The following is a 20,085-nucleotide window of genomic DNA, read 5'->3' as shown; positions in this document are numbered from 1 at the left end:
GTGGTGACCCCCATCATAACGGTAGCCTACATACAGGTATAGTTATCTGGAAAAACGGAGCAGTACCATACCAGTTCCAACCCAACATTAGCTAGATATAGGACACCGAACAAATTGATAGATTACCTGTTTTCTGAGGAATATTAAATTTGACATCAGCTTTCTTTCTGATCTTCTGATTTCAGTGTCAAAACTGGGCCCACACACACAACCATTAAATATAAGCAGAAACATGGTACCCTGAAATATTATCACTGATCTGAATTGTGTGCAATTCAATATTATACAAAATATTGGACGATTAAGAATTAGATGTAGTTCTCACCTATAGGTCATAAATGCTGACAAAATGAGAATAATACAATTGTTGAGCAAGAAGAGGAAGTGTTAGAGTATTCTTAAAAAGAAATTTTATCTTCAGTGTTTGGCTAGCTGTATGTGCGGTACCTCTTTTTCCTATTCATCTCAAACTAATATCGTATCCGTCACTGCTACCTTCCTTCTTGGAGAAAGTACTGCACCTGTTCATCTAGTTTCATCTCTCAGTATAAATTCTTATTAGTTATATTACCATTTTTAACACTGATCTATTGCAGATCATTTTTAAATTATTACCAATCAGTCAGTTATCATAAGTGTTCATTATTTCCAGTCTATCAGATAGTTCTTTTCAATGTTATGTGTCTATATCACTGCAACTACATAAATTCTAAACAGTTACAAATCATCCAAAATGAATTTTCACTTTTTAGCATATTGTGTATGGATTTGAAACTTCCTGGCAAATTAAAACTGAGGGCAGAACTGACACTCAAACCTAGGACTACTGCCTTTCACAAGCAATGCCCTAGTGACTAAAGTACCCAAGCATGACTGATGACCCAACCTCACAATTTAGGAGTGTAATATACGACTCACTGATGGAAGTAAAGCTATGAAGGCAGGTCATGTTTGGATAGCTCAAATAGTGCACTTGTTGATGAAAGGCAAACGTTCCAGGTTCAAGCCTCTGTCCAGCGCACAGTTTTAATCTGCCATGAAGTTTCAGTTAATAATCGTGTTTACGTGCAAGTATAAAAAGTTTCACACAGAATTACAGATGGTTCTGATGATGTATTGATTAAATGACTGAAATACCCTTTTTTTTTTTTTTTACTACACAGAATTTATAACTAGGAGCCCATAGGAACAGCAATATTAACAGCTACAACAAATATATGGATGGAAACAGCATCAGAGTGCTTAGGAACAATGTAAAAACAAAATGTATTTCAAACAGTGTGACTTTACATTCCAGGAATAATATTTTCTGACAAAGTGGTCTGCATTTGTGTATTTCATGAGCTCACCATACCTTCTTCCCAATAGATCCCTCAATTCAGAATTTTCGTTATTAATCTATGTTTTGGTGTGTATTTTTTACATCTGCATAGTTATTGTTAGGTAAAAAAATGGGAGGAAAATGGTGGAAGTGAGGGAAGGCACAGTGGTTATGACATTGGACTCACACAGTTCAAACATGAAGTTTTTTATTGTTTTCCTAAAATTGCTTCTGGCCAACTTTGAGATTTTTTTCCAGCAAGGTCACAGCTAATTCTTCTCTGCACTCATTCCAGTTAAATTTGTGCATCTTAATGACTTCAGTGTACACAAGATGTTACAAATTAATAAATAAATAAAACTATTACCTTAGAAAGAGTACCCAGTATTGAACTAAGAGGTTTCATGAACCTGTGATGCAAAAAGGCAGCATCTCTGTGATAACACTGCACACATTTCTATTTCTGATAGTGCAGTTCAGTAAATACTATCACTTCAGACTACAAGAATTCCTGTCTGTTGCAAATAGAGAATCCACAGGCTTATTGCAATAAACATACAATGCCATACACACCAGTTAAAATGCAGCCTTTTTATACCAAAATAATATTTTTAATACTTGTGAGAGAAAATTGATCACAAAGTATGCAAAAGAAAGTTCCATTTCTGTATACATGACAACATGGACGTCAATGAGTACAACACCTTCTTATATTAGTCACTGCTAATACCTAATTTACACTGTTTTTCTTCAAGTGAACATTGTAAAGAATAATAGGTTGATAAAATTTAACTGGCAAACAGAATGTGGTCAGCTCACATCATATAGTAGCAGTTATCAACATATGACAAAACTGTAAGCAACTTATTGCTGATAAACAAGAACTTCCTACAAAATAAATCTTTGCTCACAGTTGAAGATGTGTTGTTGAGATACCCAGACTTCAAATGAAAATAACAATAATTCACAGGTAACAAAATAATAATACTAGGAATAATAAAAAATAAAAATAATGTATCTATCTATTTACACTTAAACAAAATCTATACAGCAAAATAACTTAAACAAATACTGGTACTTGTACTACACAATCAACTTCTTGAATAAAGTGTATTCTTGTGAAAGTATTAAATGTTTAACTGAGTATTGCACAAATAGCAAAGCTAAAGTGGCACTTCTGGAGGAACAGTCAGTGTGTGACACACCAAGGATGAGTTCAAGATAACAAATGAGCTGTTAACAGTCAGTCATAGTTTAAATGACGGAATGCACACTGAATGCATGTACATTATTTACTTAAAATAATGTAATGTTGTCGATTTTAATATTACATTTGGTATTCGAGTTTCAACAGAAAGTCTGATGAAGAAAATTAAAATCATTTATGTGCTATTTACAATAGGAGAAAGTTAATGACACGAATAAATACTTGTAGGAAAAATGTTGGCACACATTAATGCATGTCCGACACCAAAATCACTTGCACGTGTGACGATCAACTTGAGTTTCACAAGTCTTGCACTTAACGTAGCAACACCATACAAATTTGCACTGGCATCTCTCTGCATGTTTGATTACCTAAAAACATGTGAAAAGAAAAAGACATTAGTAATTTGCTCTTATTTACTGTTAAATATCTGTGCACATATTGCCATTTACCATCAATATACAATTCAGTCATGAGCTAAATCAAATCTGGGGCCTCTATTTAACCTCAGAGCCAGTGTGCCTATGTATAAAGTGCACCAGCCATAAAGTTTTTGCACCATTCTATTGTTGTTTCACAATTGTGAGCCCATACATATTACTTCAGTATTGTTTCAACTAGCACAGTGATAAATTGTGTTGTCATACATCCAAGTGAGCAGTAGTAATATAAAATAAACAGTGAGCTGAAGGAGAAAAAATTATATCCCATGCAGGGAAATGATCCAGATTATGTGCTAGTAGCTCAATCCTACAATGACGAAGTTGACTATGACACAATTAATAATCAAATAAGCAGTTTCCTGGGATATGATGCAACTGTGCTGTTTACTACCCACTCATATTCTTAAAAACAGAGTGCCCACTCAGGGGATGAATCTTAAGCTACCCATAATTGCTGTATGATCACAGGTAAAAGCAGAGAGAGAATCAAAGTCAACAACAGTGCAAAACTTGAATTTGTATAACTGTTTTTGCATTTAACTCAAAAAATTTTCCTCCATTTGCACATTACACATTTCTTATGCAAAAGAATTTTGGTGTTGTACTTACCAGAAATTTAATTTTACCATATTATACTGTTAATGTGAAATCACTGCATCATTTTCTGTGAGTGCATTAATTATAAATGCTGCAGTAAAATAAAGAATCAACAGTAACTGTTTCATGAAAGTTCTGTGTGCCTAGAATGATGAAACTGAAATATTCTTCTTCATTGGGTCAGACTCGATAATAACTTTTAAAACACTTTCTCATCATCATAGTTTCTGAACCTATTTGATCATTCTGATACTTTCTTCCAGTGCAAGCTTTACAGATTATCATAGAGTAACTTCCTACTCTGCAGATTCTTGGTTTATGAACGGCCTGACTTCAAATTTCTTACAAAGGTGCCTGTTCTCTCTACACTGTCTTTATATCCTTCATTCATGTAACCTCCTTCATTCCACCTTCCCTTCAAAGCTTTATAATATTCTTTGCCATTCCTAATTTTATATTTTCCACTGTCTGTTCAATTTTGTCAGCCCTCCAGAGGACCAAGTACACAGCATGATGCTTCTGGGGTTTGCGTAGGCACACTGGACACAGAATAAATTTGCCTGGCTGATTAATGATGAGGCGCAATGTACTGGCCAGCCTGGATATGTATTTTAGGCACTTTCATCAGTCCAGATACATGAATACTGGGCTAGTGCTCATATTCAGCTCCAGTCACATTATTCTCCAACATTTTAAAAATGTTCTTATACTTTCACATGGGCTAATACTAGAGACAGACAGGTGGGTTACACACATTGCATCCTGGTGGAAGGGGTGGCAACAGTAAAGACATCCAGGTATCTTCTGCCATTAACATCACCTGAGTGAGAATAACATACTGACCCCATGAAGACTTGGGATAAGACCAGGAAAAAGAAGAAGCAGAAGAAGAAGAAGAAGAAATTATGATCTATTTTGTTACTTTGTCATTTTATAGTGTGTCTTCTTTCATATTTATTTACTTTTATTTTTGTATTTGTATGTGTTTAATTTATTTTTGTCTGTTTATTTTTGGCTATCCCCCATCACATGCTCTCAAAAACTTGCAAGATCATCTCACCTTTCCTCAGTCTCTCTTTTTGGTTTTATGTGCCTTTTTCTATTTTCTATGGACTATTAAAAAGTTATCAGAAATTAGAATAATGTATATTACACAAATTTCAGGTTTCCAGTGAGTTCATAGATGAGTAACAATATTTTGACAGGTTTTACTTATTGTTATATGACAGCTGGCAACAAAATATCTATGCACCAGTCGCAAACAACAGTGAAAACAAAGGCTACATAATATTTAAAGATGACAGGAGATACTAAAGCAGCCTGCATACCACTGGTATTATTTACATACCGTTTACCTAACAGTTAATTAATGATTTACTTAGTTATGAGTCCTATTGATTATATTTATGATAAACATTATCATGTGAAAAATGTTAACTGAACAAAATTAATAACACATGTATTTAAATGAGTATGTTTTAGCAATTAGTGGGTTTACGAACTACAGCTTACTCCTCTTGAAGATTTATTCAGTGGTATAAGGAGTTATTAAGGAGAAATAGGTTTAATCGGCATCTGAAAATGATTATGTTTTCTGTGAGACACTTTTAGTTCCATGGGCACACTATCAAAGAATTTTCTAGCTTTGCTTCTTATTATTTTCAGCATCAGGGTTAGATTTAGTAAAGGGTGTTATGGATCGTTGTTCCTCCCAGTATTTTATTTGTAAATATCTTCATTACTTTCAAACTTTAACAAACTGTTGATAAAAAATTTTATCAATGGAAGAAGGTGAAATATTTCTGGCTTTGCAGCCATAATATTTGGCTACAAGGAGCTCTTTTTAGAGCAGGTGAGAAGGTAGCTGTGGCTAGATGACGTAATGTGGTGTGAGGTACTGATGAAAGATGATTTATATGGCACAGGTATCATGAGAAAGACCACCTAAATTGTGGTCCTTCTCCATAATTGGCTGCCGTGTTCAGAAGTTATGTACCAAAATGATAATCTTCTATTAATAATATTTGAAAAATTAAACAGTGTATTCACTTGAATTTCAAATTAAAGCATCTCTCAATAATGTGCTATCATTCCATTATTTCACAAGTATTAATAACTAGCAGAATAATAAGCAACTGCAAAACAAAAAGGCAGTGATCTTTAAATTGCGCCTAACTTAGATGGTGGGCGAAGTGGTTCATCTGTAAGATGAGAGCTCATTCGGCAGTCTCGGAGGACAGTATCAGTTAATACTTAGTTAGACGTGTCTTTCATGTAAATCTGAGCTGATTTGGTAGTGTCTGAAGACAGACATGTAGTCTGCCATGGTCAAGGTTAGTTAAGCATTTATTAGCAATGTATGGTTATTTGGAAATATAGTTGAGTGATGCTAATTACGGAAATATGTAGTTCATTAATTCACTGAAGAATTAAAAACCATTTGTGACTCTAAAAAGGAATGTAATTGTGCAGTTTCTCGTGTTCTACTAATAAAAAGTGAGTGGCATCCCCTTTAAACAAACTGATTGGAAACTTAATCATTTCTAAAACAACATTTCCTCACTAAAATCAGAGGTAGGGCGTTTCATAGATATTTTTAGTAGAATAGAGGGACACTGTGACCCAAACAAGGTAACAATACTTGGTGACTTGAATATAGAGGCAACATCTTGCAATAACCACGTTTGTTGTTGTTGCTGTTGTGATCTTCAGTCATGAGACTGGTTTGATGCAGCTCCATGCTACTCTATCCTGTGCAAGCTTCTTCATCTCCCAGTACCTACTGCAACCTACATCCTTCTGAATCTGCTTGGTGATTCATCTCTTGGTATCCCTCTACGATTTTTACCCTCCACGCTGCCCTCAAATACTAAATTGGTGATCCCTTGATGCCTCAGAACATGTCCTACCAACTGATCCCTTCTTCTAGTCAAGTTGTGCCACAAACTTCTCTTCTCCCCAATCCTATTCAACACCTCCTCATTAGTTATGTGATCTATCCATCTAATCTTCAGCATTCTTCTGTAGCACCACATTCTGAAAACTTCTTTTCTCTTCTTGTCTAAACTATTTATCGTCCATGTTTCACTTCCATACATGGCCACACTCCATACAAATACTTTCAGAAACGACTTCCTAACACTTAAATCAATACTTGATGTTAACAAATTTCTCTTCTTCAGAAACGCTTTCCTTCCCATTGCCAGTCTACATTTTATATCCTCTCTACTTCGACCATCATCAGTTATTTTGCTCCCCAAATAGCAAAACTCCTTTACTACTTTAAGTGTCTCATTTCCTAATCTAATACCCTCAACATCACCCGACTTAATTCGACTACATTCCATTATCCTTGTTTTGCTTTTGTTGATGTTCATCTTATATCCTCCTTTCAAGACACCATCCATTCCGTTCAGCTGCTCTTCCAAGTCCTTTGCTGTCTCTGACAGAATTACAATGTCATCGGCAAACCTCAAAGTTTTTCTTTTCCATGGATTTTAATACCTACTCTGAATTTTTCTTTTGTTTCCTTCTCTGCTTGCTCAATATACAGATTGAATAACATCGGGGAGAGGCTACAGCCCTCTCTCACTCCCTTCCCAACCACTGCTTCCCTTCCATGCCCTTCAACTCTTATAACTACCATTTGGTTTTTATACAAATTGTAAATAGCCTTTCGCTCCCTATATTTTACCCCTGCCACCTTCAGAATTTGAAAGAGAGTATTCCAGTCAACACTGTCGAAAGCTTTCTCTAAGTCTACAAATGTTAGAAACGTAGGTTTGCCTTTCCTTAATCTAGCTTCTAAGATAAGCCGTAGGGTCAGTATTGCCTCACGTGTTCCATTATTTCTATGGAATCCAAACTGATCTTCCCCAAGGTTGGCTTCTACTAGTTTTTCCATTCATCTGTAAAGAATTCACGTTAGTATTTTGCAACCGTCACTTATTAAACTGATAGTTCAGTAATTTTCACATCTGTCAACACCTGCTTTCTTTGGGACTGGAATTATTATATTCTTCTTGAAGTCTGATGGTATTTCGCCTGTCTCATACATCTTGCTCACCAGATGGTAGAGTTTTGTTGGGACTGGCTCTCCCAAGGCCGTCAGTAGTTCTAATAGAATGTTGTCTACTCCCGGGGCCTTGTTTTGACTCAGGTCTTTCAGTGCTCTGTCGAACTCTTCATGCAGTATCATATATCCCATTTCATCTTCATCTACATCCTCTTCCATTTCCATAATATTGTTCTCAAGTACATCACCGTTGTATAGACCCTCTATATACTCCTTCCACCTTTCTGCTTTCCCTTCTTTGCTTAGAACTGGGTTTCCATCTGAGCTCTTGATATTCATACAAATGGTTCTCTTTTCTCCAAAGGTCTCTTTAATTTTCCTGTAGGCAGTATCTGTCTTAACCCTAGTGAGATAAGCCTCTACATCCTTACATTTATCCTCTAGCCATCCCTGCTTAGCCATTTTGCACTTCCTGTCGATCTCATTTTTGAGACGTTTGTATTCCTTTTTGCCTGCTTCATTTACTGCATTTTTATATTTTCTCCTTTCATCAATTAAATTCAATATTTCCTCTGTTACCCAAGGATTTCTATTAGTCCTCGTCTTTTTACCTACTTGATCCTCTGCTGCCTTCACTACTTCATCCCTCAAAGCTACCCATTCTTCTTCTACTGTATTTATTTTCCCCATTCCTGCCATTTGTTCCCTTATGCTCTCCCTGAAATCTTTACAGCCTCTGGTTTAGTCAGTTTATCCATGTTCCATCTCCTTAAATTCCCAACTTTTTGCAGTTTCTTCAGTTTTAATCTATGCAATAACCATAACAGCAGGCTAATAGATATCCTTAACTCCTATAATCTTATGACTGCAGTAAATTCAGATACAAGAGTAACTTCTAGTACAATGGACTACATAATACTAAGTAAAGAGGTAAAAGATAGTATTAGATGCTGGAATGTGGACTTCCACTACTCAGACCACAAATGTCAATTTGTAGACTATGAACACACAGGCATACAAGAAAGGACTCAGGTCGTAGAACATAAAAGAATGCTTAAAGAGAGAAACATTAATGCTTTTAAAAGTAAACTAGCATCTGAAGAAAGGCAACTAGTTCTTCAGCAAAAAGGGTCCAAATACAAATGGGCCAAATTTTATGATATTGTACAATATCTTAATTTTTGTTTCCCAGTGAAAGAAATTAAGAAAGTATTAACTCACAACCAAAATGTAGAAAACACCAAACTGACACTTCCAGCTTACATGATTAAACTCGCAAAATATCGAGGGTCTAAGTGTGCTACATAAGTCAACTAAATTGCGAATATTTAAGGATAAGTACAATGAAGCTACAAAACAATTTCAGGAACGGCTCTCAAATTTAAGAAAACAGATCCTAAATATGGAAATAGCTCAGTCAACAAATACAGGGTAGACTTCATGGAATATAATAAATAGATATCACAAAGCCAAACATCAGTTAGATGCTCAAATTGACAGAATCTAATATGAAGGAAACTATGCTAATGAGCCATATGAAATCTGCAATATATTTAATGAATATTTTATGTCTTCAGCTGTGAATCCAGTTAAAACACAGGTCTGACTTGGCTGGTAAAGCCTTTCCCAAGAATGGAAACTGCTTTTGAATTTAAGGAAGTGAGTGTGGAAGAAATAGGAAAAATAATAAATAACTTAAAGAATAAGACCTCATTTGGCTGGGATGGACTGAGTAGTATTATAATTAAAAAATAATTACCCATATGATCGTCAGTAGTATGGGGGAGCACATATTTCCAAATTTATTGAAGAAAAATACAGTTAAACCTGTACATAAAAAAGGATCAAAAGAAGAGCTATCAAACTTTTATAATCAATAAGCAGGCAGGAGTATCAAATCTCTAGCTTTCAGAGAAAAAATTATTCAAGCATTGATTGGGGATAGGACAGAGACATTGCAAAGAAAATCATGACTGATGGCAGCTTTTATTATTTAGAGACACCACCGAGAAAAACAACCTCTGCAAAGTGTGTACACAACAAAAGAAATGCCATGAGTCATGGTATTTTTGTCTTATTTGTAAAGGAAAGCTGGCTCTTTGCATGGAAGGATGCTTCAAGGCATATAATCAATAAAAATTTTTATTTTAATTGCCATTAATGACACAAAGTATACATTTTACATCCAAAGCTAAAATAATTGTATGAACTTTTGTATGGATTTTTCTGTTAGATTATTCCAATTACGAAAATAAAAATTCTGTTCCATCATGCCCAGATGATTTACCATACTTGTTCCTGATGTTTCACATCAGTGCACACTCCATTGCAGTGCACACTCCTCTGCACAGTGTGCACTGATGTAAAACTTCCTGGTAGATTAAAACTGTGTGCCAGACCGAGACTCGAACTCAGGACTTTGCCTTTTGCAGGCAAGTGCTCTTCCGTCTGAGCTACCCAAGCATGACTCACAACCCATCCTCACAGCTTCAGTTCTGCCAGTACCTTGTCTCCTGCCTTCCAAACTTCACAAAAGTTCCCAAGTTTGAGTCTTCGTCTGACACACAATTTCAATCTGCCACTAAATTTCATTATGGGCCTCCTCTCCACCCAACTAGAAGGAATTATTTATTCCACTACTGTCTTAGCCTTTCCAAAGATGTGCAGGAGGTTACCCTCACTGCAGATGAGACCCCTAATGGTTCACTTTTGCTCTCTGGCCTCCAGACCCACCTGACCCATAAATTTTTATCTCTAATTATTTCCTATCCTTGGCATCAATACTGCTTTTCATGCTTCATTTTTACCAGTGCTAGATACTACCACAGTTTGATCAGAATTCTGACTATGTCACTAAATGCAGATGGACTGTCACATGAACAAGAGACTGATGACCTGGCTGTTCAGTCCTTTAAATTCTCAAGCAACCAATCAATCTTCCTCAACTTATATGTAATACATAATTAATTCAGGACATTTTCACAGACAGATAAATACATCAATATATGACAAATGAAAACTTGTGCAAGGTTGGTACTTGAACATGAACAATATCCTTAACCATTAGGCTGTTTAAGCATCCTCTTAGATCAAACTAAAGTTTACATTATCACAGATGTTTTCATCTCTTAATTTCAATTCAGTGGATTTAATTCAACTGATGTATATCTGTATGATAGGGTGAACCAGGGTCCTTCACCAAATCAGTACCCCATTGTTTTCTCACGTACTCCATAGGAAAACTTCTGATTGTTGCTTTCCTGAGTAACAGAAGGAAAGATGAATGACAATGGAAATCTAATCCAGTGTTGATTGCAAGCTGTAATAGCTTGATAGTAAAGGCTTATGTCTGTGAAGATCTGAGTTGCAATCTAGCACAGTTTGTCATGTCACATTTACTATATTGCAGGTTTAGCTTTCCTGACCAGCTTTTGTTAATATCACTTCATGTCATTGCATTTTCATTGATTTCATTCACACTGACTCCATTCATTTCATTCCAGTGAATTTATTTTATTTCAGATTAATATATGCCATTGTGATGCCTCTCTATAAGAAGAATGACTCAATAAACATAAATAACTCTCTCTCTCAACCACACTATCTCATGAGATAAAATGTTCCAGGCTTGCACATATGTGGGCACTAATGGGATACTTAGCCAATAACATACCACATTTCAGGATTTCTGCTCCACTGGGGAAAATATTTATACATTCAATGAGTAAAAGATAATTTTGAACTAATGCAATATTTCCAGTTGGCATCTTCTGTGCCACATGAAAGACATTTTAACATTTCTATGATTTTCTATTAAAAACCTTACATTTTTATGGTACACATGGTTCAACACAAGACTGCTTCACTTCCTACCTAAGAAACAACAAGCAGCAAGTTATACCACACTGTTGAAGATATTCACAAAGTCACAATAACTTCCTGTACAAGGTAAATAATAATGAGTGGCCTCCAAATTTAATTAGGTCTAACACCTATTCTTCATCTAGAATAGTGATCTACCATTTTATCTATTTAATATACAAAGGAATTACAGACCTTTGCTGCAAGCAGGTTATAATTGAAATCAATGAGAGAAGTTGGAAATTTGCACCTGACTCCCCCACTGAGTTGAGTCAATGCACACACACAGCCGAGGTCTGTAATTCCTTTGTGTATTAATGCATAGTGGCTGCTGGATCAAAAATGGTATCCAGTCTTTCAGACATGTCTGAAAGAGCAGACACCGTGTGTGTGTGTGTGTGTGTGTGTGTGTGTGTGTGTGTGTGTGTGTGTGTGTGTGTGTGTGTAAGCTACGAGTTTCAAGCAATGGGGCAAATTCGTGCTTTAAAACTAATACACTACTGGCCATTAAAATTGCTACACCATGGAAATGACATGCTAAAGATGCGAAATTTAACCTACAGGAAGAAGATGATGTGATATGCAAATGATTAGCTTTTCAGAGCATTCACACAATGTTGGCGCTGGTAGCGACACCTACAACGTGCTGACATAAGGAACATTTCCAACCAATTTTTCATATACTAACAGCAGTTGACCGGTGTGGGCTGGTGAAACATTGTTGTGATGCCTCGTGTAAGGAGAAGACATGCCTATCATCACGTTTCTGACTTTGATAAAGGTTGGATTGTAGCCTATCATGATTGCGGTTTATCGTATCGTGACATTGCTGTTCGCGTTGGTCGGGATCCAATGACTGTTAGCAGAATATGGAATCGGTGGGTTCAGGAGGTTAATACAGAATGCTGTGCTGGATCCCAACAGCCTCATATCACTAGCAGTTGAGATGACAGGCATCTTATCCGCATGGCTGTAACAGATCGTGCAGCCACGTCTCAATCACTGAGTCAACAGATGGGGATGTTTGCAAGACAACAACCATCTGCACGAACAGTTTGACGACATTTGCAGCAGCATGGACTATCAGTTCAGAGGCCATGGCTGCGGTTACCCTTGATGCCTGCGGCTGCGATGATGTACTCAACAACGAACCTTGGTGCATGAATGGCAAAACATCACTTTTTCGGATGAATCCAGGTTCTGTTTACAGCATCATGATGGTCATATCCATGTTTGGCGACATCGTGGTGAATGCACATTGGAAGCGTGTATTCATCATCACCATATTGGCATATCACCCAGTGTGACAGTATGGGGTACCATTGGTTACCTGTCTTGGTCATCTCTTGTTCACATTGGCGGCACTTTGAACAGTGGACGTTACAGTTCAGATGTGTTATGACCCGTGGCTCTACCCTTCATTCGATCCCCGCAAAGCCCTACATTTCAGCAGGATAATGCATGACTGCATGTTGCAAGTCCTGTACAGTCCATTCTAGATACAGAAAATGTTCGACTGCTGCCCTGGCCAGCACATTCTCCAGATATCTCACTAACTGAAAACGAATGGTCAATGGTGGTTGAGCAGCTGGCTCATCACAATACGCCAGTCACTACTCTTGATGAACTGTGGTATCGTGTTGAAGCTGCATGGGTAACTGTACCTGTACACACCATCCAAGCTCTGTTTGACTCAATGCCCAGGTGTATCAAGGCTGTTATTATGGCCAGAGGTGGTTGTTCTGGGTACTGATTTCTCAGGATCTATGCACCCAAACAGCGTGAAAATGTAATCACATGTCAGTTCTAGTATAATATATTTGTCCAATGAATACCCATTTATCATCTGCAGTTCTTCCTGGTGTAGCAATTTTAATGGCCAGTAGTGTAATAATTACAGCATGTGCTAAACATGATCCATTTAGAGTTACGATATTGAGCCAAATTAATTATTAATGAAAAGCACAATATGGTGTACTTAATTAACAATTATGATGTTGCCCTATCAAGAAACAAAAGAAGAATATGTTAACATGACCAAATTACGAATTTTGAAATGTATTTCAAAGCTGTAAATCATCTGTCCTTCAAAATAAAGCTGGTTACCAGTATTTAATAGTTTTGCACAAATGGGTAACTTTTAATATAGTGACAGCCATCTACAAGTTATCTTGTACCTGATGACATGTCTGCTGGTACCTGATATGAGTTTCTGCATAAAGTCAAAGAAAAAACGTTAATAGCAAATACATGCAATTTACAGGAATTTTCATATCAGTGCACACTCCACTGCAGAGTGAAAATCCTATTCTGGAGGACCATAATATTGAAAATGCTAAATATATAATGGACATTGGTGGGACTGAAACAGCAAAATAAGGTGAAGGAAATTATCAGGTTGGTGAGCAAGTAAGTGCTGTTGAGTGTCCTCTATGGCTCAGCATGTAATGGGAGACCACTCTCCCACAACTGTCTTGCCCCTAACCTGATATAGTCAAAGTGTTAACATCTTCTCTTGATGGAATCAAAAAATCCTTTCCAGTTGTCCTTTGTCATCAGTTAAGATAAAGTACAAAGAATCCTTAAGACCTGGTCTTCCTTAGGATGCTCTGCAAAGGGGCATTTCTAAAAGAGTAATATAGAGTGCTACAGATAAATGGGCTAACAGCATCAAAAATTAAAAGTAGAGTACAAGAGTGATGAACAGTGTGGCTAATGGAGTAAATAGTGTTGAGGATGCCCAACTCCAGCTTGTGGAGTGAGGCACCATAAAGCCTATACATTGCCCCCCCCCCCCTTCCATCCCAGAAAATAGATAAATAAAGCAGTTTAAACCATTAGATCTGAGAATATGAATCACTTTCTATGTGGAAACAAGGATCAACTTAACTTCCCACACATTGTTTGCTAACATTAGAGGCAAAATGCTTGATGTAGAGATCCAGAAGAAAGTGGCATTTCACTAGATGTGAGCTATAAGGCTCATGAACCACAATGTGGAGGTGTTTCATTACATAAGACAAAACTATGTGTTAATCTGGTGAGACTGATGTGGAGGTGACATAGGGCAGTGGTTCCTTCTGGGAGGAATGGAAGAAGGGCTGCCATGCAGTTACAGTCTCCTTGATAGAGTGTAGTTCATTAGAGGGGCAATAGCCCACCAGATGGGGTTCCATATCCAAATGAGTAGAGGTCTTATACACACCTGTAAGTCCATGCCTGGGATTGTCAGAGGTGACTGGACAAGTAATCGCTTCTAGTCAAATGGCTGCCCAGTTCATTCTCTGGGATACCCACATAACTTTGGACCCAGTGAAAGACAACTGAGCAGGTAGTACGGCTAAGGTCAGAGAGAACATCATGAATAGCAGATATCACAGGGTGACAAGACTAGCACTGATCAATAATGGGAGGTTTGTTAAACAAATTGTAAATCTGTTTTAATGGCTATCAGCTCCACCATAAAAACATGTGTTCCTGGCAAACAATTTTGTGACCCACTGTACGAAAAAAGAATTTAATAAGGTGGATGATTAGGAAATTGTTGTATGGTGATTGTATAAGTGATCAAGATGTGGTGTCACTTTAACTGAAATTGTATGATCTCCATTTGCAGAAGGAGAATGTCCGTGGGACTAGTCCAGATGATGTGAGTGGCCAGACTCAGTCCACAATGATGTATTGGGTTCAATAACTTCAAAACCAGTGGTTGCACTGAGCCATTAACCTGCCAAACATTGTCTACTTGGGACAAGATCAGGACCTGGGAAATACAAAGCAGAATAGCATCATAGCACAATATGCAACCCCGAGAAGTGTGGGTGAAGTAACAAACAACATTAAACATTCATTTTTGACTGATGAATATAGGACAACTATGTCAACTTTTTATTGAAGAGGAGTCCCAAAAATCAGGCCTCAACAACAATGTCTGAGTGCTAGGTATCCAAGCAGAGTTCTCGGACAGGATGAACTGGAGCACAATGAAAAATGATTGATCATGTTTCCAGGGTAGAAAATTGGAGAACTTGGGAAAAGGCCCAAATGAATGCTCTTTGGATGGCTCCTAGCAGCTGTCATTCAGCTGCAGCTGTGGATTAGGAAGTTTACCAAAGGCAATAATTTTCAAAATACAGTGTGGGGTTAATCACAGGTCCAACAATGAACACTGTCCCATTGAGGGCTATGTGGAAGAACATAGTGCCGGCCATTGTGGCCGAGCGGTTCTAGGCGTTTAAGTCCGGAACCGCGCTGCTGCTACGGTCGTAGGTTCAAATCCTGCCTTGGGCATGGATGTGTGTGATGTCATTAGGTTAGTTAGGTTTAAGTAGTTTCTAAGTCTAGGGGACTGATGACCTCAGATGTTAAGTCCCATAGTGCTTAGGGCCATTTTTTTTAAGAACATTTCATTTAGTAAGGAGCCCAATGGACATTGATCTCTTGAACCTGTGGAAGCTGGGCAATGCACCAACCCTAAACCAAAATGTTCAGATTGATGTAAATTGACAAATAAGAATAGCAAGGGAGCCTCTAAATCTCCAGTCATGGTGGGTAAGTAAAATCTGATAATGCTAAATGATGTAGTAAGCTTAATGTAGCTCTAAAATGACTGCGGCGAGATGCTGCAGTGAAGAAAAAAACTCCAGTAGGATTGCTATTTTCACCCTAGCCAGATGGTCAGATGTGGATTGTCCCTCTCAGAAACCCCACTGATAAGAGCACTAAAGGCCCTGTGATTCAAGAACCCAGCTTAATAATCAGGCTATCATCCTTTAAAGTACTTTGCAGATTCTGTTGGTGAGGCTAATTGGTCAATAGCTCTTGATAATCATTGGTTCTTTTTAAGGACTTGGATGATGATGTGGTCCCTCCATTGTGAAAGGAAGACACTGCATAGTCAAATACAATTGAAGAATCTGAGTAAGTGGAGCATGTGAGTTAATTCATATGTTAGATAATCTGATTATGAATTGAATCAGAACCCTGGGCCATATCATGTGATGAACAAAGAGGCTGAAGCAGTCCTCAGTCAGTGAAATGATAATTATATAAGTCTGGATTACTGGGGTACAGGATAGGGTGATGTGTTGCATTTGTCTTTTATGTGCTCAAAAGAAGGCAAGTAAGAAGAAGATGCTAATGATCTTACAAAATGGAGCATAATACATTCAGCAAGAACACATGCCTAGCTAGAAACAGAAATATGAGAAAGGAGACCTGGAACAGTTGTTGATTGTTGGCAGCCCAGTAGACTAGAGAGCTTGGCTGACATCTGAGATGAAATGACATACTGTAAATTCCCAAAAAAGAGATATAATGCTCCCAACATTGCTTTTCATTGAATTTAATTAGGTAGTGCACCTTTGCATGGATCTGCTTCAAAGTGATGAGGGAAGTCTGTGAAAGATGTCACTTGAGATGTTGCAGGGCCCTTCGATGATTTGAATACGTGCTTGCAATGTATTTTGTCCTGTACAGCACTGGTCACCATTGGAGGGGGTCAATACAAAGGAGGACAGCTTTTCCAGCAGCATGGGTGATCACAACAGAGATGTCTCCCACAACCTTGTTGATACAACTTGTCGGGGAGGGGACAAAAGTTATAGCAGAGGTGTACAATTGCCTGTTTTCCCTTACAAGAAGCTAACATGGCAAATGGTCCATCAAGTAGTTAGTTAGTTAATTAGTTATTAGTGGCAAAGAAGTGACAGTATCACCAGAAAGTGATAATTATCTCTGGTTCATCATGTAATGATCATTGTAGCAAGGCCAGAAGACTGGGGAAAGAGACTGCCAGGCCGGCAACCAAAAATATGCATTGGACACAGAACAAAATTAGAATTGTTCAAACTCACACAGATATTGCTTGTGGTTTGATAAAGAGGAGAATCCACTCATTGACAACTGTTGTGCAAACCAATGTACAAACCCTTCCAATACTTTCTCAGGGTCAGTATGATTCTGACACGAGGCATGGTAACATTAAAGGATTGGAGAATAGTCATCAGTGATGTGTCATTTTAGGAAAGCAGTACATACTGCAAGATTCCATTAGCTGTAGTAGTTCTAGTAGGTGACAGTAACATCCATTGCAGTTCCATTGCATTATCGTGTTCAGAGTAGCCTAGTTAGGCATGATGGGGCCAAGGAGAATGGTCATTCTCCAGGATCACTGTCTGTCACCTGTGTGGGTGGAGCAACATCCACAGACAAGGGTTCTGGGCCTGCTGACGAGGGAAGATCCGGTGCTTCCAGTGTAACCAGATTTCTTCTTTTTCTCCTTAACTACATTAGAGTGATGGGTTTCTTGTGGAGAATTATATTCTGTGGGTGTAGGAACTGAAGAGGAGCAGACAACACTGGAACCTGTGGTCTGTGACTCTATTAGCCACTGGTTCACATTATGTCTTTTCTGGGAAGAGCTTACATGGCAAAAGAGGATACAGTTTCTCTGGGTGGGTGTAATGATTCAATGACAACAAATGTGGTGCTGCCAGAACCACATCTATTCCCCCAATGGGCTAATTTACTGTTTTGAGTATCAATAATCAACTTTGAGAGAATGAAGGGAGTAAGTACTCGGGGAACTGCTGATGGCCTCGCTATAGCACCAACAAAATTCGATACCCCTAGGATTGAATGTAAGTAGCCACCCTTTCTTGGGCTTCAAAATACAGGGTGATTCAAAAAGAATACCACAACTTTAGGAATTTAAAACTCTGCAACGACAAAAGGCAGAGCTAAGCACTATCTGTCGGCGAATTAAGGGAGCTATAAAGTTTCATTTAGTTGTACATTTGTTCGCTTGAGGCGCTGTTGACTAGGCGTCAGCGTCAGTTGATGCTAAGATGGCGACCGCTCAACAGAAACCTTTTTGTGTTATTGAGTATGGCAGAAGTGAATCGACGACAGTTGTTCAGCGTGCATTTCGAATGAAGCATGGTGTTAAACCTCCTGATAGGTGTTGTATTAAACGTTGGTGTAAACAGTTTACAGAGAATGGGTGTTTGTGCAAAGGGAAAAGTTCTGGACGGCCAAGAACGAGTGATGAAAATGTAGCACGCATCCAGCAAGCATTTGTTCGCAGCCCAGGAAAATCGACTCGTAGAGCTAGCAGAGAGCTGCAAATTCCACAATCAACTCTATGGAGAGTCCTACGAAAATGGTCAGTTATGAAACCTGAACGTCAACTACCCGAGGCGATGGATCGGCCGCCAGGCAGCCCGTGACAGAGCACTTCATCACTGGCCTCCAAGAAGCCCTGATCTTACCCCCTGCGATTTTTTCTTATGGGAGTATGTTAAGGATATGGTGTTTCAGCCACCTCTCCCAGCCACCATTGATGATTTGAAACGAGAAATAACAGCAGCTATCCAAACTGTTACTCCTGATATGCTACAGAGAGTGTGGAACGAGTTGGAGTATCGGGTTGATATTGCTCGTGTGTCTGGAGGGGGCCATATTGAACATCTCTGAACTTGTTTTTGAGTGAAAAAAAACCTTTTTAAATACTCTTTGTAATGATGTATAACAGAAGGTTATATTATGTTTCTTTCATTAAATACACATTTTTAAAGTTGTGGTATTCTTTTTGAATCACCCTGTATGAGGGGTGATGGAGACTTTGAGTTCATGAATTTTATATTCATTAATTAAGGTAGCACATTTATGTCAGGGATTGAGTATGGTGATCATCTCCACAATTGACAGACTGGAGGTTGCTCACATGGTAAATTTTCACAAAGTGGTCAGCCACTATCACCACTAATTGGGTTATTCATTTAATAGGAAGATTAGAATCCCCAACAGAGGAGGTCAAATTGAATGACCATTAGGGGGCACCATGGCTATGTAATTCTGTCCTCACCTGGAGAGATCACCACCATCAAGCAAAATGAGTACAGTGGAAAACAGCAGTCTGTGTAGCTAGTATATAGGTGGCTGTCAAGCACATAGCTGGTCATTTCAATGATCATGCTTAATATTGTCATATCTATCTTTGCTGTACTAGGACTGCTTGATGACTACCTTGCTTGTCATTCATCCAGTTACTTTCTTTGGCCGAATCTTGGATTTGTCTTCCTGCTGTTCTTGGTCTTATTGTCATCATTGTGAAGAAGTCTTTAGGTAGCGCCTTATTGTAATCTAGGTTTTTTGTCCTTGTCTTGATCTGTTGCTTTTTCTGCAGTCTATGTGATATATTTTGTTTACCTATTGTTAGAGTGGGTTACTCTTCTGAAGGTGGCTCTCCTGCCTGATAGCTCCCTCTGTTTCACCATTTCTTTCAGAGTTCTAATGTGTGACTTGACCTAGTAGATAGTGTCGGAAGTTCCATGCGGCTTTTCGCGGATGATGCTGTAGTATACAGAGAAGTTGCAGCATTAGAAAATTGTAGCGAAATGCAGGAAGATCTGCAGCAGATAGGCACTTGGTGCAGGGAGTGGCAACTGACCCTTACATAGACAAATGTAATGTATTGCGAATACATAGAAAGACGGATCCTTTATTGTATGACTATATGATAGCGGAACAAACACTGGTAGCAATTACTTGTGTAAAATATCTGGGAGTATGCGTGCGGAACAATTTGAAGTGAAATGATCATATAAAATTAATTGTTGGTAAGGCGGGTACCAGGTTG

At 38.1% G+C, this 20,085-nt stretch overlaps 1 protein-coding gene across 2 annotated transcripts in view; it reads right to left on the bottom strand.

Moving 5' to 3' along the window:
• Positions 1 to 1,546: 1,546 nt before the first annotated feature.
• The window catches only part of LOC126471606 (protein Wnt-16-like), an 803,254-nt gene continuing 784,715 nt past the window's right edge, over positions 1,547 to 20,085 (bottom strand). For both annotated transcript variants that reach the window (XM_050099842.1, XM_050099843.1), the window contains exon 7: positions 1,547 to 2,899. In XM_050099842.1, the coding sequence (XP_049955799.1) occupies positions 2,798 to 2,899 (102 nt within the window). In that variant the 3' untranslated portion in view covers positions 1,547 to 2,797. The remainder of the gene's footprint in view (positions 2,900 to 20,085) is intronic.

Source organism: Schistocerca serialis, chromosome 3 (genome assembly GCF_023864345.2).
Source record: "Schistocerca serialis cubense isolate TAMUIC-IGC-003099 chromosome 3, iqSchSeri2.2, whole genome shotgun sequence".
Taxonomy (NCBI): domain Eukaryota; kingdom Metazoa; phylum Arthropoda; class Insecta; order Orthoptera; family Acrididae; genus Schistocerca; species Schistocerca serialis.
Note: the sequence above shows the minus strand (reverse complement) of the source record. Positions and strands in the feature narration are given on the sequence as shown.